Source organism: Mus caroli, chromosome 1 (assembly GCF_900094665.2).
Source record: "Mus caroli chromosome 1, CAROLI_EIJ_v1.1, whole genome shotgun sequence".
NCBI lineage: Eukaryota > Metazoa > Chordata > Mammalia > Rodentia > Muridae > Mus > Mus caroli.
Genome location: NC_034570.1, coordinates 150,520,861 through 150,545,300, shown reverse-complemented (window position 1 = coordinate 150,545,300; position 24,440 = coordinate 150,520,861). Strand labels below are relative to the sequence as shown.

The 24,440-nt window shown below is 41.9% G+C and overlaps 1 protein-coding gene across 6 annotated transcripts in view; it reads right to left on the bottom strand.

Moving 5' to 3' along the window:
* Nucleotides 1-24,440, bottom strand: part of Tnr (tenascin R) — a 410,298-nt gene that overhangs the window by 24,400 nt on the left and 361,458 nt on the right. For all 6 annotated transcript variants that reach the window (XM_029479707.1, XM_021160989.2, XM_029479724.1 and 3 more), the window contains 9 exons: nucleotides 22,094-22,183; nucleotides 20,615-20,878; nucleotides 19,790-20,059; nucleotides 18,553-18,672; nucleotides 17,498-17,644; nucleotides 14,755-14,874; nucleotides 11,780-11,923; nucleotides 11,053-11,183; nucleotides 9,997-10,129 (listed from right to left, as the gene is read on the bottom strand). In XM_029479707.1, coding sequence (XP_029335567.1) covers nucleotides 9,997-10,129; nucleotides 11,053-11,183; nucleotides 11,780-11,923; nucleotides 14,755-14,874; nucleotides 17,498-17,644; nucleotides 18,553-18,672; nucleotides 19,790-20,059; nucleotides 20,615-20,878; nucleotides 22,094-22,183 — 1,419 coding nt within the window. The remainder of the gene's footprint in view (nucleotides 1-9,996; nucleotides 10,130-11,052; nucleotides 11,184-11,779; nucleotides 11,924-14,754; nucleotides 14,875-17,497; nucleotides 17,645-18,552; nucleotides 18,673-19,789; nucleotides 20,060-20,614; nucleotides 20,879-22,093; nucleotides 22,184-24,440) is intronic.

Here is a 24,440-nt window from a genome sequence, read left to right as displayed (position 1 = left end):
ATTAAAGGCGTGTGCCACCACACCCAGCGGGAGTGTGTTTTTCTGATGCCTCCACTCCTTGAGTAAAAATTTATACAGGGCTGGAGAGATGGTTCAGTGGTTAAGAGCACTGACTCTTCTTCCAGAGGTTTTGAGTTCAATTCCCAGCAACCACATGGTGGCTCACAACCACTTGTAATGAGATCTGATTTCTCTTCTGGTGTTTGAAAACAGCTACAGTGTGCTCATATAAATCAATAAATCTTAAAAACAAAATTATACAATCTCAACCTCTCCAGTGAGAGGCAGCCATTGTTGAACTATCTCGATTATATCATGTAAGCCAGCAAAAGAAATCTTTTATTATTAAAATTCGCAGGGATTTGCATCTGACTTGTTTCTTACCACTATCCTTAGCATTTAGAACAGAGCCTGACATGAACTAGGTGGCCCATCAATATTTATTAGATGTTTAGTGTCACATGAGTGATAGTATCCATCCCCTATGATAATAACAGAGAACACAAAATTAGATTCTCTGAAGACATGTGCAATGACACAATTTAAAATGGGCCAAATCAAATCCTGTGACTAGTGACATGTGAGATTTTTCTGTAGCATTTATAAGATCATCTTACAGGGATGCTTCCCAACCCTCCTGATGCTTTGACCCTTTAGTACAGTGTGTCATATTGTAGGGACCCCTAACCATAAAGTGATTTCCATTGCTACTTCTTGACTGTGATTTTTTCCTGTTAGGATTTGGAATGTAAATGTCTGATATGCAGGATATCTGATATATGACCGCAAAGGGGTTGCAAGTCATAGATTGAGAACCAATTAGTATAATCTACAGTAAATAGTTATACTGTTCAAGAGGATTCACTACTCTCAAAAAAAAGGCTGCCCATGTATCTGTGCCCTGTTCACTAGTGCGACTACTCTATAAATAAGTTCAGTGACTTAAAGAAGAGGACCATTCCTTGAGTACCACCATTTCCTCGATGTCCCCCAAACTAAAATAATATAATGTGTAGAGTATGATAACTATTTTTTTTTCAAATTTTATTTTGTAGTTAAAAATCCCACATTAAAAAGAGTCTCCGGGCTCAGATGTCTTCGCTAGTGAGAACAGATTGGGAACTTGAAGATGAACTCGCATTAGTTTTATAAAACGTCTTTCAAGAAACAGAAGTGGTAAAAGGAAATGAAGTTTTCAATTTGCTCAGTGAGGCCAGAGTTATTCTTATTGAAATAAACAGTTAGACAAAACAGTATTAAGGGGATAGCCCAGGCTGGATGAGGGTTTTTTTTTTAATATTTTTTTTATTACGTATTTTCCTCAATTACATTTCCTATGCTATCCCAAAAGTCCCCCATACCCTCCCCTCCCACTCCCCTACCCACCCATTCCCACTCTTTGGCCCTGGCGTTCCCCTGTACTGGGGCATATAAAGTTTGCAAGTCCAATGGGCCTCTCTTTCCAGTGATGGCTGACTAGGCCATCTTTTGATACATATGCAGCTAGAGTCAAGAGCTCCCAGGTACTGGTTAGTTCATAATGCTGTTCCACCTATAGGGTTGCAGATCCCTTTAGCTCCTTGGGTATTTGGATGAGGGTTTTGAAGTCTACTCTTTCTCCCTATGTTGGCACAGAGAACTCATTGCCTGGCCCCTTTCATCTGCATTTGGTCTTTCTCGACCACATACACTATCAGAAGGAGAGCCTGACAACCTGAAGAGAGAATGGGCTTAAAGGATGGAGTATCTATCCATGCCCCGAGGAATAAAGCTACTCTGAAACAAAGAGCACAGTTGATGTGTCATTGACTATCTAGTACAGTTTATTAGAATAGCATCTTAATTAGATATGCTAACTTGACTTACAGAGGTAAGGAAAAATATCAATACCATGCAAAAAAATAAACTAAAACCCAGCAGAAATATATTAAGCCCAGATAAAAGGGTTTAAAGTAACAATGCAATAGATAAGATAAATAAAGGTTTTAGACTCAGGTAAAATATGAATTGAAGTATCTGACTGAGTCCACCTTTTAGACGCTAAGAGGGAAGAGTAAAGAGAGAGAACACTAAAAGGTTTGGAGAACAATGCACACATTCTACCATCTAGTTAATAGAAGTCCTGAAAAGAAAAAAGTATTACAAATAGGAGGATATACTTAAGTGAATAATAAAGACAAATGTGTACAAAAGCCAGATAAAATGTGGCAGTTTAAAAGCATCATTAAATGTCAAACTGGAGAGAAAAAGATACATAAACTCTTAGAATGAACTGTGAGACTATCAAAAAGAAATAAAAATATGGGGCTGGGGACATGGCTCAGTGGGCAAAGTGCTGCTATACATTCAGGAGGACCTTGTAACCATGTTTTCCTATGTCTGTGATTTCCTGCACTTGAGAGACAGAGCGCCGCAGGTCCCAGGAGCTCACTGGCCAGCCCTTCCAGCCAAATTGGTGAGCTCTTCAGTGAGAGACTCTGTCTCAAACAATAAGATGGGAAAGTAATCACGAAAGATACCCGGTGTTGACTTCTGGCCTCGACATGCATATATGTGCATGTACACCTGCATGCACACAAGTACAAATTCCTCACCACACACATACACAGGTGCACACACACATGCACATGCACATGTGCGTGTTCTAGAAGACTCCAGATAGAAAAGTTCAGTCACCTACAGGACAAAATCTAACTGATATTAGACTCTGTGAAGGCAATACTTTACCCAGAAAGCCAATAGGAGCTAGGTGTGGAGGCACATGCCTTTAGTCCCAGCATTTAGGAGGCAGAGGCAGGTAGATTTCTGCGAATTTGAGACTCGCAGCTAGGATTATATAGTGACTTCCAGGATAGTCAGGCTACATAGTGAGTTCCTGTCTTAGGAAAAAAACTTAAATCAAAAACAGTAGTAAGACTGAAAGCTGGACAGTTTTTTATTTCTCATGAAGTTGGTGAAACATGAAGATATAAACAAAGAAATGCATGGGCCAATTTTCTTTATGATCATACATGTAAACTGTGTAAACAGTTAACTAAATCTGAATGTATTAAAAACTCATATTTGGGGGAAATTTTTTAAATTAATAGTAAATAGTGATAGTAAAGATATGTATTTTAAAAAACTACAGGTATGTATCATGGAGTATAAAAAAACACGACTTATTAAACTACCATTTGGTAAAATTCATTGCAAAATGTCCTAACTCGAAATAGAGGAAAATTCTGTAACATAATGAGTGTTTCATACCACAGATCTAAGCAAGTACTATTCTTGTTTATATATGGCTCCTCCAATTACATATTTTCTTTATTTTAGAAAACAATTGCAGGGTTAAAGAGATGCAGTGAATAGGAGTTAGTGAGGATTATACATCTGAAGTTTTAATTGTATTCTCTTCAAGACTGTGAACAAGTCAAGGTTAGCTAGCCTCGCAGTCACTGATAACTTTGGAGATTCCAGTTAATGTGAAGGACGGAAATGAAATCATTATTCATAAATGATACAAAACACAGAAAACATTTGAGCGTGTGTATTCGTGTTCATGCTTGGGTATGTGGACGCCAGAAGTCAGTGTCTTTTGTGACAGGGTCTTTTACTGAACCCAGAACTCCTCTATTCAGCTAGACTGGCTGTCTGGGCAAATCCCTGAGGTCCTCCTCCTCTGCCCGCCTAGTGACGAGATATAGCCCCTACCTCCCACCAATGGCGTGGGTGCTCAGGATTAGAACCTGGGTTCTAATAAGTGCACAACAGGCAATACTTTTACTACCTCTACCTCCCCAGCTCCATATTTACGTAAAATATTAATAGAAACAATAGATAATTACAATTAGGGAGAAAGTTAGCAGGATAGCTGGATACTGGATCAATATATAAAATCAATAGTATTTTTCTGCATCAGCAATAATCAACTAGAAAATATTTTTTTAATTAGATACAAGTCACAAACCAATAAAAAATAATAAAGCTTCCAGAAATCAACCAAGAGCACAGGAATGCTGTGGGGAAAATTTAACATTGTGAGGAACATAAAGATTATTTACATAAATGAAGATCCAGTCTATGCATTTTAGAAGGGATAACTTGCTATCATATGGCTGTCAGTTCTTCTCAAATTAACTTACAAGTAAGTACATTTCAATTCTACTGTAAATTTCATTTGGAGGACTTCATACCTAAGTGGGATAATGCACATGACATGACACCCATAGAAAATTAAGTGCCATCAAATAGCTAAGTGAACCTTGAGAATGAGAGCCAAGGAAGCTTGCCTTACCATGTGTCAACGTGTTAAGATTAACTCTAGATATAAACACAAAATTTTTAGGCTTTGATTTAAGAAAAAACACAGATGAACAGAGCATGGCATAAAATAGATAATTCAGAGTTCAGAGACAGATCATATGCATGTGTGAATGTAATATACAGGAAAGCATTCAAATCAATGAACTTACTTAGTGGATGATGCTGGTAAAACTGGTTCACTCTATAAAGAAAAATGAAACAGTATCCCAGCTGAATGCCACATATGAAATGGACAAAGCATGACAATAGATCACAAAGGGAACAGAAGAATATAGAAGAAAATCTTTGGAGCTATTGGTAGGAAAAGCCTTTGTACTAAGGATGTTAGAGGTTCAAGTAATGCTGGATAATACTGTGGGGAACCCTGATGGGAAAATAAGCAAATGACACGAACAGGTAATTTACCACCAAAGGAAAATCAAATGTCTGACAAACGGGGAGAGAGGTTTAAATTCAAACCTACTGTTAACATGATTCATCAAAAGTAACGAGACATCGACTATACTTATCAGACTGCCCAAAATTTCAAGGCTGGACCAGGCTGGACTGTGTCAAGTTGTTAGGAATGGTGTGTCCAGAAAACAAGAGCATCCCTGTGTGTCCAACCTGTAAGTACTTAAAACTGTACAAGCACATAACCCACATTTCAATTCCTCTTTGGGTATACAACCTTTGCACGCCTCACTGGTTCACAGATGAATACTCTGAAGGCACATAGTGCAAGTTGGGACTGTGAAAGGTTGCAGACAATCTGAGAGAGTGGAGAGCCAAAGGTGACGGATGGGCACACATCAAGTAATATTTCACAGTAATTTGAAGTGAAGGACACATGAATGTAAAAGTGCCCAAACAGAAAATAATGTCTGATGAGTTATATAATCCAAAACACGTTAGACACATTTAGATCATTGGTAATCACAAACAGTTCTATAAGAGTATGTTTTTCAAAGGCAGGAACAAGAGGCTTCCAGATGGACATGTTTGATGGTTGTATGTCAAAGACAGAAAAAGGGCCAGGGCAAAAGGAAATAACTGAGGGAATATGGAGAGGGACTTTGGAGGCTGATACCGAGAACACACAATAAAGGTGGGGGGGGGGGAAGTTTCATTAATCCAAACCTTTGATCTGATAATTTGCTTGGGATGGGATATTCATATGGTATGATTAGTATACTACCTTCTCTGTAGCCTTAGAGAAAGGTGAAGGCAGACCTTCCTCTGTGTGTCTGGGACTGTGTGTGTGTGTGTGTGTGTGTGTGTGTGTGCTCGAGCTCGTGCATGCATGTGTGTCTGTGTCTCTCTCTGTGTCTCTGTCTCTGTCTCTCCTGCCAGGCATCTTTTGTTCTTTTTGTTTCTCAGGGAAATAAAACATCAAACTGTGTGTAAGTGGCAGAGCAGTGGGAAATCCCCCCAGCTGCTGCTTGGGTAGAGGCACTTGTGATGCTCAGATGTACAGATTACCAGGCTTCCTTTTCCAACAGAAGTCCTGGTAACCATGACTTCTTTTAAAAGTCCACTACCCACTGCTTTGGAGTCTAGAATTTGCCAGTTTTCATTCATTTTTTTACAACCTAAAAAAAAAAAAAAAAAAAGTGTTTTATGTCAGAGGAGACCCATGGAGCTTCATGGAACAGCCTGACCTGGAAGGAAGATAGCAGGGGCAAAGGCAATAAAACAAGAATAAAAATACAAAAGCAAAATAAACAAAACCACAACCTCATCTCATTACTCATCTCTAGCTACCTCTTCACTTAACCTTAAGGTCAAGACAACCCTTTTATAGTGTTTACTGACTCTGCCGATGAGCTTCAGTGTGAGTCTTGTTTGCCTTTTATAGTATTAAAAGAGACAATGAAACCTGCCTCTCCGAAGATCATTTCGCCAAGTCCCCGTGGCTCTGCAGGGAATATTTGTTTCCTCATTTAAATTCATGTCTCTAAAAGACAAGTAGACCTTGGATGAAATTTCAGGAGGCAGCAAATTATAAATAATGTATCTATATTTTTTTCTCTCCCATACCACTTGTACATAATTCCCCCTGGAGTCTTGTGCAAACACCAGAGACAAGAGGACAGGAAGCTATTAACATGATGGAAAGATTGGAATGGGCTCGTATCATGTGGTATGAACATAAGAAAAGGCATCTTGATCAGGGGAGGTTTCTAGGCCAGCTAGGCCTTTTCTATCACGATGCTGGAGAGGAACTGGGAGGATCAGAAGAAAGGGAAACCGTAATCAGGATATATTGTGTGAGAAAAAAATCTATTTTCAATAAATAGAAAAATATTATTAATTATTGACATCTCAACTCTTTCCCAGACCATTATACAAGCATCTGCTCAAGTGAGTCCTGTCCCAGGACAGGGTGAGTGTTTGTCAGTCACAGAGGCCACGTTGAAGGCAACCTTTAAACTCTGTTGTCTATCAGAAAAGGCACCAAAACCTCTCACAGGATCAGCACATCCTCAGAATAAGATGCAGGTAAGTAGAAAATGCAGACACTGCCAAGTAAGTTGGAAAGGATGCTAGCAGCCAAAAGGAAATTAGCCTCTAACTCCTTCAGCCTTAGTGTACTGTCATGGAACTTTCAGTGTTCCCCAGTCTTCTTTGGCAGGATAAACTCGCACCCATGGGGTCCAGACAGGCTGCCTTTCGATCTTGGATCGGGTGAAGAAATTCTGCTTTTCACTTTGGCTGCTTTCCCTTTTCTGTAACACCCCTAACCCCACTATTTGGGAGCAAACACCCTTGTATTTTATTCTTTCGTTAACTTTCCTCTTGGCAGAGGCAGAAAGGGTAGAGGGGCTGGGACAGGAAGTTGACATTGCAGCCCAGGGTGATGTACCCAGAAAGATTTGTATGCAGTGGCAGACAGAACCTGAAAGGGGTTTTGCCTTCATATTCTGCAAGATGCACCTCTTTGTAGCACCTCTGCATAGGGTAATAAGACTCTTCTTTAGTTTTAGTTTTTGTTTTGTTTTGTTTTGTTTTTGTCTTTTTTTTTTTTAACATCAAGAGATGTCTACTTCTGTACTCTGAGGCTGAGATTTAACTCTCCAGTGCATCTCACATGTCTGTAGGTACCAGCCTTTGTACCTGGGACATTGGCATGCATTATTTCTTGCCCAAGAAAATTTCACTGAGCACTCAGCATCTAGTTGTCTCAGTGGGTTCTGATAAATCTCTAAAACAAAGCCAGCAGGGTTTGGGATGCTTCAGTGACTTAAATTTCAGCTTTCCATTAAAACCACAACATCTCCCAAACACGGATACTCCTTTTCTACATATCAGGGGGATAGTGTTGAGTCCATTGCTGGTACCCTAAACACTACAGAGAGTGAATGGCTTAGTTGGTAGTTATATTTACTGCATAGATGGTGGGCTTCCCACTTCCCTCTCCCTCTCTCTCCCTTTCCTTCTCCCTCTCCCTCTCTTTCTTTCTCTTCTCCCTTCCTTTCTCTTTTTCTTTCTGTCTTCCCTTCTTTCCTCCCTTCTTTCTTTCTTCTCTGTCTGCCTGTCTGTCTTTCTCTTTCCCTCTTTCTTTTTTTTTTTCTGAGTCAACACTGGCTATGTTTAAGGAGCCCAGTGTCAAAGGCATCATGAAAGAACAACAAACCAACCCAAATAGACACCAACTGTCACCTGCACTGCCCATCGAACCAAGTCACTAGTCAGTTGCCTCTCTAGATTTCCATTTAAGTTGTTAATTATTACATGATTTAATCCTCCCAGGACCCTGGCTAGATCTGGAGTCCCACAATTGACTGCATCTAAGACAAGGCAGTGATGGTCACAGAAACCACTGTACTTCTCTGTCCAGAGAGACCTGGAAAGGGACTGCAGCTGTAGATACCACAGAAACTTTAGATGTTTGACACACCACTTACTACTGTCAGCTGTGACATTAGCAGGGTGGGAATAAAAAGCTCATTTTGGTGACAAAATGATTCCTTTAACCCAATAAACATGCAAAGCAGGAGCTCTGTGCATCTGTTCACTATGTTCTTCTTACGGTGAAAAAATTCTTAATTCAGCAGAAAACTTCTCCCAACTAGTCTTTAAGTGGTGACTTCATAAAGGACTCTTTAATTAGCCTGTGAATATGCAAGACTGGACTTGAACAAGAGGCAGCACCTTAAAGCTTAAGAAGGTATCTTTGAAACAGTAAAATGGGCTTCAGCCTTAACAGAGACGTGATCAAGTGTTCTCTAAGTTCAGTAAAGATATCTCATAGATTCATGACTTGTTGTGTGATAACAGTTTATTCATTTTCCCATTAAAATATTTGCTTTTGACTAAGGAACTCACTGAAGGCACTTTTTAATGTATTGAAAAGTATAAAAACAAATAAACAACAACACAAAAAATAAAATAAGGGAAAGGGACTTGTTCACTATTTTACTGTCCAACAGTGACTTTGAAGTTTGATCAACTCTTTGCTTTGTCATCTAGAATAAGTATATTGAGAGAAGGGTATGAGGGGTGAGTCTTCCTATTGCTTCTTTTGGGGTGGTAGAGAAGGCTCTGGGACATGGAGGAGAACACAGCCAATATGTTACTCGTAGGATACAGGAAACCTGTAATTAGGGGCAAGGGATGTGCTCATATTAGCCTGAACACACCCTCATCCCCATAACGTGAAAGTCAGCCTGGGCTGGGTGGGCAATTACAAATCACAAACTGTAGAGGGATGCCATGGAGATGCAGAAAGGACTATTAACAGTTCAGATTCTAGGGACTATCTGGGATCAATTCTCAACTTTCTAACTTAAAGGGTATAGGATCTTGGATGGGTTGTCTCATTTCTATTGTACCCTACTTTCCTTGCCTTTAAAAACAAAAGGGGAATAATCTATAGGACAGAGGATGCTGTGAGGGTGAGATTAAATACTTTTAAATAATGTATATATTATATCTAGGACAATACTTGCTTAAAAGCCATGTAAGTCTTTGAATACCAATACCATTTTCTTCTTTCTCTGCAGCCAAGAATCAAACCTAGGACCTAGAATATATTAGGTAAAAGTATTCCATTAAGCCATACTCTTGTCGTCTCTCTCTCTCTCTCTCTCTCTCTCTCTCTCTCTCTCTGTGTGTGTGTGTGTGTGTGTATGTGTGTGTGTGTGTGTGCATGTGCGTGTGTGTGTGTCTGGTGCTGAGGATTGAACCTGGGACCTCATACCCACTAAGCAAATGCTCTGCCACTGAGCTATGTGCTAGCTTCTATTCCCGCCCTTTCAAATGGTGTTATCAGTAATTTTAAAGATTAAATGAGACACTGAATATATAAAAATACTTTTTTTTGAGAATTTATGAGGGATTAGTACTGAAGGTTTCTTCTGCTATATTTACTAGAGGTGTTGCTGAGGACAGCATCAAGGGAAGGAGAGAGAGAAGGAGGATTTTTTTTTCCCAGAAAAACATGCAGCAATTTGGAACAAGAAGCAACCTGACCTTTCTACTTGGAGCACTTAGTTGGTCCTCATGGACCACAGATTTAGGTTGGTGACTCCATGGTAACCTTGATGATAGGGATTTTCTACCGAGGCCTTGGGAAAGGGAAAGGAAGAGAAAGGAAGTTGAGTGTTTTTGATGGGCTCTTTCCAGGCCAAGGCTCAGCAGAGGTGCCTAGGAGACAGATGTCATGTAGGGAGAAGAAGGCATCAAAGTTGACTCCAAGTCCCTTACCTGTAGTAAAGACAGTAGAGGTGAGACTGCTCCTTGTGGCCTCCTGAGCTGCCTGCAGGAGCACTGTGTAGTCTGTGTTCTCTGACAGGCCCTCCAGTCGGATCCAGGTGTCCTCAGCATCCACAATCAGCTCCTGAAGAGAGCCAGAATAAAGGAGGCTGGAGGGAGCAGCCAGCTTGCAATATGGGACAGTACGGAAGCTGGGTCAGCAATGCTGTCCTCTCCGTCCCATAGTAAGGAGGAAACTGCCAAGAGGCAGGGAGGGCAGCTTCCACGTGAGGTTTAGACCAGCTCCTATCTCACAAATGCACATGGGATAAATTTAGGTACCAGGATTATTGAACCAGTAGCTTCAGACTGTATTGGGTTTGCTGTAGAGTAGAAGAGGCTGAGGAAGCAGAATCCTAGGCCGCTCTACCACACCATCAAACAGACCTGCTCTACTTGCCCTCTAGATCTGACTTCCTTCCTGCTGCTTTCACTTTTAAAAGGGATCCTGTAGCAAGGGGAAGATATGCTAACTAGGGGCCTAGTGGATTGTGTAGACTGATGACATAAAACCACAATTTATCATCTCCTTACTATAGGCTACATAGATGTTGATTTTATAATGCTTATCGAGGCATAAACACCTCTGAGGTTTATTATCAGGCTCATATTTACTTGGCCCTGGGGGTAAGAGATCGTTCTGAGAGCACAGGATTAGGAGGTCAGCGTGTTTTGCACCTGAATGTGGACCACCTGGTAATGCTGCACCTTAGACTCTCTAGAGAGAGCACTGACACAGAGAGAGGGTCTGTACTTTACCTCGGTATGGGTAGAGAGCAATAGAAAAGCCTCAACTTAAGTATTTCCGGGCCCATAAACATGGGCTCTCTCCTTAAGAGCAGGCTGTGTATCTAGGATCTGAAACCTCACTGGTTGTCTGTGAATTGTTTCCTTCTCCATCCCTGCAATTTTCATGGGTCATTCCACTGGTCAGTTTTCACATGGCCTCACAATGGAAGAAATCCCCCCCCCCCCNCCGCCACCCGTCCCTTTCCAGCTAATGCTTACCTTGCGGCTTCCATCGGTGGACTTGTATGTCAAGACATAGTTTTCAATCGCAGCTCTGGGCGGCTGCCAGGAGATCAGTGCGCTTTGCCTGGTGACTTCACTGGCTGTCAGGTTGTCAGGAGGGTCCAGGACTGCAAAGAAGAGAAAATGCTAGGTTGGCCCTGCCTCCCCAGTTCTTCCTCGTTTGATTTAATTCCAGGCATGGTAATCTTGCACACAGCACTGCTCGAATCGTGACTCTAGTTCTCGCTTGGATGGAAGCATAAAGGGTGCTTCTTTGAAGCTACTTCCCACCCTACTCCCCAAGAAGGACTCTAAGCTTGGGCATGGCCTCTTCCAATACAACTCTTTATGCCGAGGACCCTGAACCCATTTAACCACATTGTGCTTGAATTTGAAGCAGTCCTGTATCTTAATTTGTTCTAATATTCTCCCAGTTCTGACTTCACCCAGCAGCTCCCCACTAATGTATCAAGCTTTCTTATATTGCTCAGCATTTCTTGTACCAGATAACAGTTTTCATATCAGACTTTCTTGTCTGGCTCTGCTATTATCACATAGTTCCTGAGTATAAAACAGAAGTGTTTGCTAGCAGAGAGATACAGGGACCACATTCAGCCAAAACATGCTCAGATCACCCAAAGCTAGTTCATTATCTACTCCATTACAAGGAAGCATCGAGTTTAGGTCTCACATAATCCTGCAGGAATGCCAGCCATGTACTCACGGGTGGAGAAGTTGGTGGCAATGGTGCCACTCATGAGAGGCCCACTGGTGGCATACATAGTGACAGTGTAGTGGGTGCTAGGAAGCAGGTCTACAAGCTGGAATTCTTCGCTGACCCCGTCAACCAGGATGGTCTCTCCCGCAACTGAAATCAGATGCACACAGATGAGGAAAATCCTACTACATCTAAAGCATTGCACATGGACTCAGTACCCCAGAATTCTGGAAAAACTACAGATGATGCAGCTTATGGCTCTACACAAGGATCCTCTTTTATCGTTATCCTTATTATTATTATTATTACTATTATCATTATTATTATTCAAGAAACGGTGTTCTGTATATGGAGGTCAAAAGTGCCTCTACCTTCTACTCAGGCCTCTGGAAGCAAAGAGTAAGAACAGTTCTTGTTTGTCTGATTGTTTCCTTCTATCCACATTCCCCCATCAATTGCTCCCTCCTTTAGCCTGAGAAAATACAGCCCCTGCCTCTCATTACATTTATAATGACAGTTCTAAAGCTTCTATAGTTCTGACTGCTTTTTTCTGGACCAGAAAGTTTACCAAGGCCGTTGCTGAAAGGCAGAACTTGGGGGAGAACTGAGAACAGGAGTTGGTGTTCCTGATCAATGCTATAAACAGGTTAGTTTGTTTCTGTGTCTGTCGTTTGTATGACTCCAGGCTTTAGGACATCAATAGATCACTGCCATCACATGCTGAACTTATAAACAACCAATGGCATTATCTCCACTCCTCTGGTGGATTATTTTGACCCATGGGCAGAGTTTGCCTTTATATCTGTCATCTTTTGCCTTGGTTGAATTTTGGACCACAGTTTCAGTTTATTAAAATATTTTAATGTGGATTCAATCAATTATGGTTTTTGTTTTATATACAAATTTTGTAAGCATGTCTTTTCGGGGTCCATTCAAGCTGTTAATGAAACTGTTCATTAGATTATAGCCAAGCCCTCTGTTAGACAATTAGAATATTTCTGAATTACTCAGCATTTAAGAAAATTTATTATGCATATTTCCAAACTAGGTCAGACCTGATGTTTCAAGTTTGTTGTGTTCTAATGGCAAATGGAAGGAGGTAGAGAAGGTTGTTCAAACAATCTAAAAGTCTTTGAGAGACTGTAGATAATGCCCATCCTTTTGCTGTCCTTCCTTGTGATACCCTGCAGTCCATCACTGTTCCACTGATCTACTGCACTAAACCATGGCAGGTTCTCAAATGCTTACCTCTCTCCAAATACAGAAAGGGTGAACTTTCCATTAGAATTCCCTTTTGCCGTTTCCACTTCCTCTGAGATCTTGCTCCTTTCTTCCCCTCATTATTCTGATCCTAAACTATGGTGGCCCATTGGGTGAGGCTCGCTATGCTCTGTCTTGCATATTTTACACCACAGCTCATGGCAAGCTGTATTTACTTCTTCTCTGCATCATCACTAGGAGTGAGTTCCATAAAGACAAGAAGTCACGCTTTGCCTCGGAATTTTTCTAGGCTTAGCGAGTACATGACCCATGGGAGGTTATCAAAGGCATTTACTGAGTGAATGGATGCGAATGGACAGGATGGAACAGTGTGCGCTGTCACCTGGAGCAGGTGTGCCTGACTGCCTTAGGGGAATCAGGGATACTTTGTTATAAAAGATAGGGCTGCCATTAAGACTGACTCTTGGGGAGAGAATTTCTTGGTGGGGAAAATTGTGCATGTAAGCTTGAAAAGGCTTAAAAGGGCATGCTGATTTAAAAAATGCTGGATCATGATACACACAGAGGGATGGTAGGAGTTGAGACGGGCTGTGCAGGAGCATAGAGGGATTGCGATGTATCCAGAATATTCTTCCTTGAGCAGGATTATGCAGCCAGCCATACTCCTATCAACCCAAACTCATGGTTTATCATGTACATTTCTATCTTTACTGAAGATTAAATGATACTCAGGTTTCTAATGCCTATCTGAAATGCAAATGTGCTAATAGAGTTGCAAAACCAAAGCAAATAAAACACACCAACAAAGAAGCTCTGTGAACCTGCTAGTATACAGCAATGACTTTCCAGTTTGATAGCCTGTGTTAGTTTTCATTTTCCCAAACTTTGACGATAAATTATTCTTTGCAGCTTGCAGAATTGGCTTTCTCTTTCGTCTCTGAAAGTCGAGACGTCTGCCTGCCTTCTGTTCTCTGGTATCTTTGTTCCCTAGATTCCTCACTGTAACTCACAACAATTCTGTGATCACATGTTTAATTGTGGCCAAGAAATATTTTCCCTAAGCCTAGATATTTGGAATATGCTTCTGTTTTGCTTTGAGACTCACCTCCACCCCCTACCCCCCGTTTTTTGTTTTTTGTTTTTATTTGAGACAGGATTTCTCTGTGTAACCTTGGCTGTGCTGGAACTTACACTATAGACCAGAATGGTCTCAACGTCAGAGATCTGCCTGCCTCTGCCATCAGGGCTACTGCCCAGGTGCTTTGAGGTCTCTATTCAACTTTAAATAGTGTAACATGAATGAGCATAATAAAACCAGCACTGATATTCAGATTTTTGTATTGATTCAAACATTTGGGTTGGGTGTGGGTAGGAAAGACCAGTACAACAGAAACATTGCTTAGTATTTTTTTCTTGCTCTGTAAACATCTAGAAAATTCCTCTGTCTTGCCGTAGTACTTTGGTGAACATCCTTGCTCAGTTTTGAGGTTTGTCTTTAGTGTTAGCTCCGATTTTGCTTTTGTTCTGGTTGCTTGCCTTCTTTGAACTTTTCAGAATGAGAATTTGTGGTTTTCTTCATCAGTTGTTTATGGGAGTTGGGGGATATCTTTCTGGTTTTATAGGGCTTGTAGGCTGCATAATTTCCCCAACTTGAGGTAATTTCTGATTTGATTTTCAGATGGGAAAAATGAATCACTTCTTTACTTTCATACTGGCTTGTATAGGTCCACTCCTTACCATCCCAACCTGCAGACACTCACTTGCAAAGTGTGTGAGGACGATGACATAATTTTCCACTTCACCCATGGGTGCTTTCCACTGGAGCAGGGCTTCTGTAGGTGTGATGTTGGTAGCGATCAAATCCATGGGGCTATCCATGGCTGGAAAAGAACAGGAGAGGATCAGGCTAAAGAAAAAGAACTGCAAGGTGTAAGTACCACAAACCATCAGAATTTTCCTATGTGGAAACCATCTGTCACTGTGCTGGGTAAAATAATGGGGTGGAGACTGATTCTTTTTCTACCTGTCTGATACCTTTTTTTTCACCCTTTTCTCCTATCTTATCCACTTCTCTCCCAATTGCCCTAAGTCCCTTCTTTTAAATTAATTCATTAAATTACTGTGTGCAGAATTCTTTGATGGGTTCTATGGGAAGTTGGACATTCAAAATACCCTATTGTACTTTGGACCTTTCAATCTACATGGCGTAAAGAAGCGATAGAAAATTTTCTGATTCATTAGTTCCTGAGATAATCCTGCTTTCCAACCCATTTGTTCTTTCACACATGCAAGAGTGAGTTTTGTGGGAAGATCGCTGACTGTGAACTTCAGGAAGTGTGGTGGAAGTGTACGGGCACCTGTGCCAGTGGTCACAGAGTCGTATCCACTTCTTACACTACCACCCACAAGCTTCACTCTGGACTGTGTTCTAAGCATCCTTTGTGTTGCATAGAGAGCGGGGGTGGGGGGGGGTGGGGGTGAGGCTGGGGGGATGGTGTCTAAACTCAGGGAAGCCAAGATTGCCTGTCAGGCAGGACAAGAAAGTTTACTCATGAATAAATTATGATTTTTACTCATCCATGTATTCTGTAACTCTTGGATTTACTTATGTGTTTCCTTTTCATGAAGTTGGAATTTATTTATAAAATGGATGGCATTGGAACAGTTTAAGCGTTAGCTCAATGTAAGTCATACAGTTTATGTTTGGGAACCACGACCTACCATCACCCTACCTCTGTTCTTTGATTAAATGAGCTGTGTTTGCCGTCTTTTCTTTTCTTTCTCCTTTTTTTTTTTTTGCTTATGTTCCTCATCCCAATGTATCAAGAAGAAATAAAGACTTTTCAATTCAGTATTTTGAATTTTATTCATAATCTGTGCTTTCAAAAACATCTTTAAATTCAACTCCTATTAGAGTATATGGTTGGGTGATTTCTGAGATATGTACCATCTCTGAAGGAGCTGTCATTCTACAAGTTTTAAGATTATTGTGATGACTTGAAAAGAACAACCGGAGACACTTCTGAGTGTGGCACAGTGACCGGAAGTTACCAGAACCAGTCTGACTAACTTGAAAGATGACAGGGTGGCCTGGTGAGTTTCTGCTTTTGTGATGTCTGCTGCCTGTGGCCAAGAATCCCAGGAGTTAGCTTTTGGGCTGAGTCACAACACTCTTATCTTGGGAACACGATATTCTCAAAATCCATTTTATGGTTTTCAATCAGAAAATATGGCAGAATTTTCAGTCTTTCTTGGCTGAATGGTCATTACTTCTGGTCAACATTTATCCACTGCCTGCTTTAATGATCACTGACAAAACATAGTTAGTGCATCTACAGCTGCAGACGCAGAAGGAGGGAGACTACGAAAGGTACCTTTTTATGTTTCTGAACGACGTTTTGGTCACCCTGCTAATAGATGCTGTTTTGGCGCTTGTGAGAGTATTTACAAAGCAGTGAGGACTCCTTAGGCATACTCTCCTTCTTCAGAAATCACCATCTCTAGGGAAATTAAGCAACGTTGGGATATCCAGGTGTTCTCTTATTGAGGCAGGCTGAATGATTTCCTATGTGTAGTGGAAACTGTGGTTTAACTAGAAGGTTCTCTATGTTGAGGATAGAAACTGATGGCTGTGCCTTCCACTGCCATCTAGAGCAAATCTGTGCTAATCCTATGTGGTATACTTGCTTAAGGACCAGAGAAGGGAGGCTACTGGAGTTACTGAAAAGGAGCCCTATCTTCAGGCTTATCCCAAAGAGCCAGTTTTCTGAAAAAAAAAAAAAAAAAAAAAGGCAAGGTAGGAGACTTTCTCCTCCCTATTTTCCATATTAAAGCCCATCTCTTTTCCCCACCTTCCTTCCTTTGGAGCTCCTTCGGTGAAGGGGCCTGAGGACACAGAGGACATTTCGATCCAATTAGTCAGCCTACAGGAGAACAAGAACTACATAGTGTTCCTGACAGCAGCTGGGGATGCCACAAGGGGTCACCTTCACCTCTACTGCCTTCATACAGGTGATGGACTTAGAGCCTTTTCCCTGGAGCAAAGGCAATACACCTATGGGGTGGCTGTATATGATGAATAATCCACCCCTAGTTTCCTGAAACTGGAATAACAATGCTTTTCTGAAGTTTCCTCACACCCCCCCCCCAGTCTTAAAGAGATCCTATGATTCAAATGTTTGCTGTGGAATCTGTCTCCATCATGCGTCTTTGAAAGGGCACTCTTCGTAGTGGAAGTTCCATGAACATTCCGAACCTGAACCAGCAAGACTCCTCAAGTGTGACTCACCGAACTCCTATAATTAGAAAGAACAGTCTGTGGGGAGAAAAACCACAACTTGTCCTGAAGGACACAGTGAGTCAGAGGAGCCAAAGAATGGCATCTCAGGCCCTGGAGCCAGTATCCACTGTATGCGCTGGAGTGATTTCACTCTGCTTCCTGTGTTTGTTTCAAGGCCGCTGCTTATGTCCTGAGCAGACACTCAGCAAGGGAGCTGTGTTTACCTGTGTGCACCAGGGTGCAGATGCGTTCACTCTCTTCCCTGCCCCGTACACTGTTGAGGCTTATTTCATATTCAGTAGCTGGATACAGCCTGGTGATGGTAAACTCTGTCACGGTGTTGGGCACTACGGAGCTGTCTAGCCGTCCCACTGAGGAAGAACAAAATCCATCACTAAAGGTTCAACAGCTCTCTCATCGGTGGGTCCATGGCTCAGTGTACATTGGGACAGTGGGTCATGAGGCACAGATGGGTGTGGGCTCAGCATGCAATAGGGAAGGGAAGGCAGATACATGATTCATAAGATGGTAATGGTGGAGTTTAAATAGATCTTATATGCTGGCCTCACTCTTTCATGTTATGGGCTTTTTAGAACAAAAGTAAATGAGCTGTTTATTATGTAGGTTTCTATCAGACTGGTCTTCTCTGAGGTGGGCATATCAGTATAGTGGCAGTGGAGTGGGCAGAGCCGCCGCAAAAAGTGCCCTATGCAGCCCAGAGAAAGGTAGTCTAGAAAACTGTCCTACCTCTGGCTGGAAGTGAGCATTCTCTCCGTTTTGTTAACAATGCCTCATATACCAGCAAGAACTGGCAGTATGCAGGCAAGCTCTCGGCCAACTTCTCTGACTCATACATTGGCTACAATGGCAGAATTAGGATCACCATGGTTCCCTTCAGGGTTCCATGTGGCTCTGCTGGGTCTTTATCCATATCCAGGATTCTAGTCTTAGTCTTTATGCTCAGCATAGTATGTATAGCTCTGGCTCTTGGTAAAGCCATTTAGGCTTCACTTCATTGTTTTTCATTGTGCAGCCTAGCTAACGGTGTCCAGTTATTTCCCATGGTAAAGTGTTTGGCTCTCTTGGTGATATTTTGAGAGCCTATTTTGAGAGAAGTTGGTGAACTCATGGTTTCTCTGTTGTTCTTTATCAATACACTCTCATTTTGAGGGAGTATGGTATGGGGGTGTATGCCGTGTAGTTGTGATCATACACCCATAATAATCTCTAATCAACTTCAAGTCTTATTTATGTTTGAGAAACAAAATCATATCATTACCTTGGGTGGGTCGATACGATACTCGGTAGTAATCAAAAGGCGCAACAGGAGGGCTCCAGGACACCGTCAGGGAGTCCTTAGTCACGTTGCCAATTGTGATGTTTTTGGGAGGATCAATTCCTACAAAGACCAGGGAGTTGTGGGAAAAGACAGAAGCACAGTTTGAAAGTGGAATATCTATCTATTCCTAGATTTCTGTTGATCCACTAGTGTCCCTCAGGCAGGCATGACCCTACATAACTAACTGGGCATCCCTAACATGACAGTCTGTGTGATGTCATACTTGTAACATTGTAGCTATGGCCAAAGTCAGGAAGCTAAATTGGCAAGATCTACACTTCTGTGCCACAGCTACTACCATCTAGACCAACCAGAACCTTCCTTTTAAGTTTGTGTGTTTTATTTCAAATAGAGGATCATATAATTATCTTCTCTAAGGGAAACTTCTCTTGCAAAGACCTAACTCTGCTACTCTCTCTTAGTTTTTAGCAGCTACTTTTGGTTCAACTCGGAAAAAGCTGCCCATTAACTGTAGAGAGATTTCAGAGCACAAATCCTAAACGAATATACTTTCCTAAGTTATATTTTATTTATGGTGCATAATTATGGTGCATTTAAACTGTGGGGTCAAATTCGCTGACTACTTAACATACTTTTCCAGTTTGTGAGTTCTTGTCAGTATGTAGGGAACTATCTAATTATAGGTGTTTTTTTATATACAAATGTATCATATTTGGGATTACATTTGCAAATGACCAAAGGGAAATGGCCCAATTCATCTCAAAGTTCTATGTCTTCCAATGTGCAAATCAGCTCCTATCTCTGAATGCCAGGTAGCTACATGGTTACATGCTAGCTCTATGTTGATTCTGAGGAAGAATCATTTATTAGGCTGTCAAGAGATGGCTATCCAGAATAGAAATATCATCTTTGTACTTAGAAAGAGTCCCTTGGAGACAAGCTTTTTCCAGGCCTTTTTCCTAGATTGGTAAATCTAGGACCAATGCATTCAAGACTTGGGCATGCAGAGCAATGGGCCTGTCCTACTTTGCAAATGGATGTTTCTCATCATATGTCTCTTATGCAATGCTGAAAGAAGTACCTGCCACAGAATAACTCACAGAAGTCTCTAGCTATAGACTCATTCTGTTATTTCTTGAAAGTTTGCCGTTTTAGATTGCATTGGCTTGTCAAAAGCTGAAGTGAGAACCCTCTTGACCAACCTCTTTAGCCTCACCTGTAGTGATAGAACCCACTATGGGTTCAGAGGTTACTGTCCCATGGACAGCTACAAGGTTCACTATATATTCAGTGGCTGGCTGTAGGCCCATCAAGACAGCGTGCCTCTTGGTGGCATCCAAGAGGACCTCCAACATGTCTTCCTCTTCATCCCTGGGGCTGTAGTTCAGAATGAGTCTGTCTGCTGGGGGAGATGGGTCACTCCAGGTGATATTGACACTGGAGGAGGTCACATGAGAAAAATGCAAATGGGAGATAGGGCGGAAGCCTGCAAAGTAGAAAAGATTGGAAGTTCTGAAACACATGTGTTGGTAGCAGGCCATTGGGCAGAGATGCTTAATCTCCCTCTATGCTGATATGGGCTATACTTTCACCTGCTGGCTCAGAGGTCCTACCTCCTCTCCCACTCCAGTTCAGGCTAGGCTACTCTTTCCAAGCCATCTACTGAACAGTGCAGTCTAATAAAACTAGAACCAGCTCTGTGAAATATTCATACTTTGGGTCCCGGATTTTAAAACCTCTAACTTGGAAAAATGTGACAGAGAGCTTTAGCCTTACCACTAATTTAATGCAGGAAAGGAGAAATAGACAAATTAGCTCCTGTGTCTAGGCTATAACGATCTGACATAAAATTTCAGATCTTTGCTCATTCTTTCCCTTTACTCTCAAACATTTTCTTTTCATGCATATATTAGTCCCTGCCCCATCCCCTCCCCTTACACATCTCTTAATTTTCTTTTTTGGAAGACTGGGACATCTGAATAACCTCATGTTAAGATCTAATTACTTGGGGACCTCACTGAGATGTCTGCTCCTCTGGTACCTGTGAAGGCATCCACAGTAGACTCCAGGCTTTGCTGCCGTCCCCTCTCAGCAGTGATGGAGATAATGTACTCTGCTCCAGGCTCTAGATCTGTTAGTGTGTATGAAGTCCTATCCCTAGGCACAGTGACTTCGGAGGAGATCCCAGAAGATGGGGTAAAAGTAATTCTGTAGTGATCAATGGGACCACTGGCCTTGGTCCAGATGAGAGAGATAGAGGTCTCTGAGGAGGCCGTTACCATGAGGTCTCGGGGACTGTCAAGTTCTGTGGATTAAAATAAGGTTCATTCATTCATTCATTCATTCAAAGTCTTATTTAGACGAGACAGGTCTTGAATTCATTATGTATCCAAGGATGACCTTGAACTTCTGATCCCCTTTCCTCTACCTCCCAAGTGTGAGATTACAGGCAAAGACTGCCTCACTTGGCAATTGGCCTACTTCGCACTGGCTCCATAGGACGGTCATTAGTTATTGGACTACCCTTTGTATCTCCAGGCTGTCAAGTAGACCTAATGACCATGAGCCCCAGCTTGTCATGGCTGACTGGTACTTTTCTCACATTTTGTTTAACGGCTTCCCTTTGAAAGATGGCCAGTGATAGGGCAAACAGATGGGCAATCTGCAGAAAGGCATTATTAGCAGTGACACTCGCATGCATCCCCCACTGGGATAGATCTAACTGCTGATTTGCTAGAGCTCTAAACTTGTTTTCATTCATCCTCCCTTGGTTAGCCAAATGGGGAAAGAGGAGCCACTACCACATAAGATAAGGTGTTCACGGCAAGTAAGTTTCCCATCTCCCCCTCCCTGACGTGGAGGTTTCTTTGGCTTGTCCTAACCTCAGGTGTACAGGTCTGAGGACCAATGGAGACTCTTGTTGGTGTGCTCTTCTAGCATGTTTGTTTATGCTAGGATGAACCTTGGGGACAGGGACTGATCCAATCCCCAACCCCAACCCCTGCTCAGTCCAGGATGTTTATATCTAAGCTTACTGAAGGGACTTTGAAATTTCCCAAGGATTTGGAAGGGAAACTGTTAGAGTCAGAGCAGTAAGAATCTTATGTGGAATCTTTTCTGCTGCTCTGGGATTGTATAGAATGTTTCCAAGTCTAGACCTTTCTTCCAATGACCTTTTTGAGAGCCCCTGTGTTGCAAACTTGAGGACACACACTCTGCCTGCTATGAAGTAGATTGAACAGAAAGACAATCTGCTACAGCATCAGCCTGTTGGGGAATTTTCACATCTACTCTGCAGTCCTTTTGGTTGTGGATCAAACACAGATCTGTGGTGAGTAGGGTGGGATTTCTGATGTCAGGTCAGGAATAGGGTAGATGCTGTCACTAGGCGAGAATTATCAACAGGGCCTTGTTCACTGGGAGGGGTATCCCATGGTGATCCTGATAGTACAAGCCTTCATACACCCCCAGTCTTACATGCTTACAGCCTAGTCATCCTCTTAACCATTCTCCTACTTACCAGTCCTGGCATTCATGGTGGCAGGAATGCTTTGTTTTGAGTTCATTACTGCAGATATTCCAACTCCATACTCTGTGCCTGGAACCAGATCTGTATATAGATGCAAAACCAAACATCAATCTCTCTCTCTCTCTCTCTCTCTCTCTCTCTCTCTCTCTCTCTCTCTCTCTCTCTCCCCCGTGTCTCTCTCTGTCTGTCTGTCTCTCTCTCTGTGAACATGTATGCATGCACGCATGTGCACATATATATGTACACACAAGTGCATGAAATGAAGATGACTGAAAGGAGAGAAGAGAATGATCATAAATTCCTGTTCAGATTTTGTTTAGTCCACTTTCAGTTTGCTCCTAGTTTTACTTATTAAGAAATTCCAATTTTGCTACTTGGAAAAACACATATGAAGTAATGGATTGAACTGGCCAGAGTAAAGTGACTTTTTGCTATGGGTCCCACTCAGGAAGGTAGGGAGGCTGCCCCTAATTGTATCCGTGGGAATAGTAGTTACGTCTAGAATATTTTCCTGTGTGTCTGTGTCTCAGGTTAGCTAAAACAGTGACGTAGTCTCTTGTTTAAACTGTGAAGGTATGAAGAGAACATCACCAATAGGGACATTGGGGACATGAGCCTGGGAAGAGTTTCTTGACTGTGTGTGTGAGGACTATATTGTATGTTTTACAAACAAGTCCTGAGGCGATATAGGGACGGGGGTCACTTCTAGAAAGCCATATTATATGGACTTTTCCTGTGAACATGGGACTTTCAGGGTTTTAACATAGATTTGTGCAGAAGTCCAGTAATTGTGAATTCCCCAGCAAGGCAGTAACTCTGCCTAGGGTATTTAAACTATGGATCAATTACAATTTACAGTGACTTCTGGTAGATTCAGAATTTGGAGGAAATTCAAAATCATAGGGTATAAGCCTCACAGGAAATCCCTTGGGAGTTCATTACGAAGGATCGCTGGCAGGTTTCTAGAGCATCTGAAATTCTCTGGAGTCTTTCTCTCCACTGTTCCACATTTGTTTTCCAATCAGCTGGCTTGATTGATGTAATAGTTTCCTATTGCTGCGGTGACAAATTGCCATGATTTAGTAGCTCACGACAATACAAATTAGTGATCCTCTAACTGAGGAGGTCTGGAATCTAAGATGGCTCAGAAGTTTGTATTCCTTTGGTGGTCCCAAGGGAGGACCCATTTCTTTGCCTTTTCAGCTTCTAGTGGTTGCATGCATTTCTTGTCTCTTAATTTACCTTCAGAGACTAAAGTTTAACATTATCAAACCCTTTTGGTAATGATCGCTCTTTGATCTTGCATTCCATTGATGTGTCTACTTTGGCTCTGTCCTCCCTACATCCCCCTTACAGGGAGCAGCGTCAGTAAGTAGGACCCATCACAATAGTGCAGAACAGCTGCCCCATCTCAAGATCTCTAACTGTGTGAGCAAAGTCCCTTTTACCACCAAAGGTGACATAGTCACAGATGCTAGGTATTAGAATATGTGTATCTTTGGGGACCACTACCTTCTACTACAACTGGCTTCAAACTCACCCTCATTTATTAAGATGTAGATTATAGAAAAATGCAACAGTCTAATTGCCACCCCTGGGGGCCTCCAATGTTCAGGCTAAGTCCTTCCAATGGGCTTATTATGTGGTCTGCCCAGGGGTCTGGAGAACTGTAGGTTGTAAGACTTTCTTGCACTTGCGCAACACAGTGCTTTTCAAACAAGAATGAGTCCGGAGCTTCATCTCAATCCCATGAAGATCAATAGGTAGTCTGCTACCCATCCTTAGTAGTTACCTGAGGCTGTTGTCATAAACTACTACAAACTGGTGGCTTCACACAATGGAAACATATTCTTCAAAAGTCCAGATATATGAGAAGAAGGTATGGGCAGGGCCATACCCCTCCCAGGGCCTTACAGGATTCTGCCTTGCCCCTTCTTGGCTTCTGGTGACGATGCTTATTTCTTTCCTTGGCTTGCAACAGTGCTGCTACAAGCTCTACCTCTCCTACCTTGTGACTTTCCTTCTCTGTGTGTATTTCCTCATCTTAAAAGGATACCAGCCACACTGGATTGGAATTTCAGATGAACCCATTTTAAACTGATCATATAAACTACAGACTCCTTTCTAAAATACTGCTGTTTCTGTAGGTTCTGGGTGGACATGGATTTTAAGGACAACACCATTAAACCTAGTATAACTAAGAGAGAAGCAGGGGAGTGATAGAGGAAGAGAAGGGGGTAGAGGGAGAGTGGGGGATGGAGGGAGAGAGAGAGACACACACATACACACACAATGGGAATAAATTTATGACCAGTTTGAGAAGATTCCCAGACCTCTA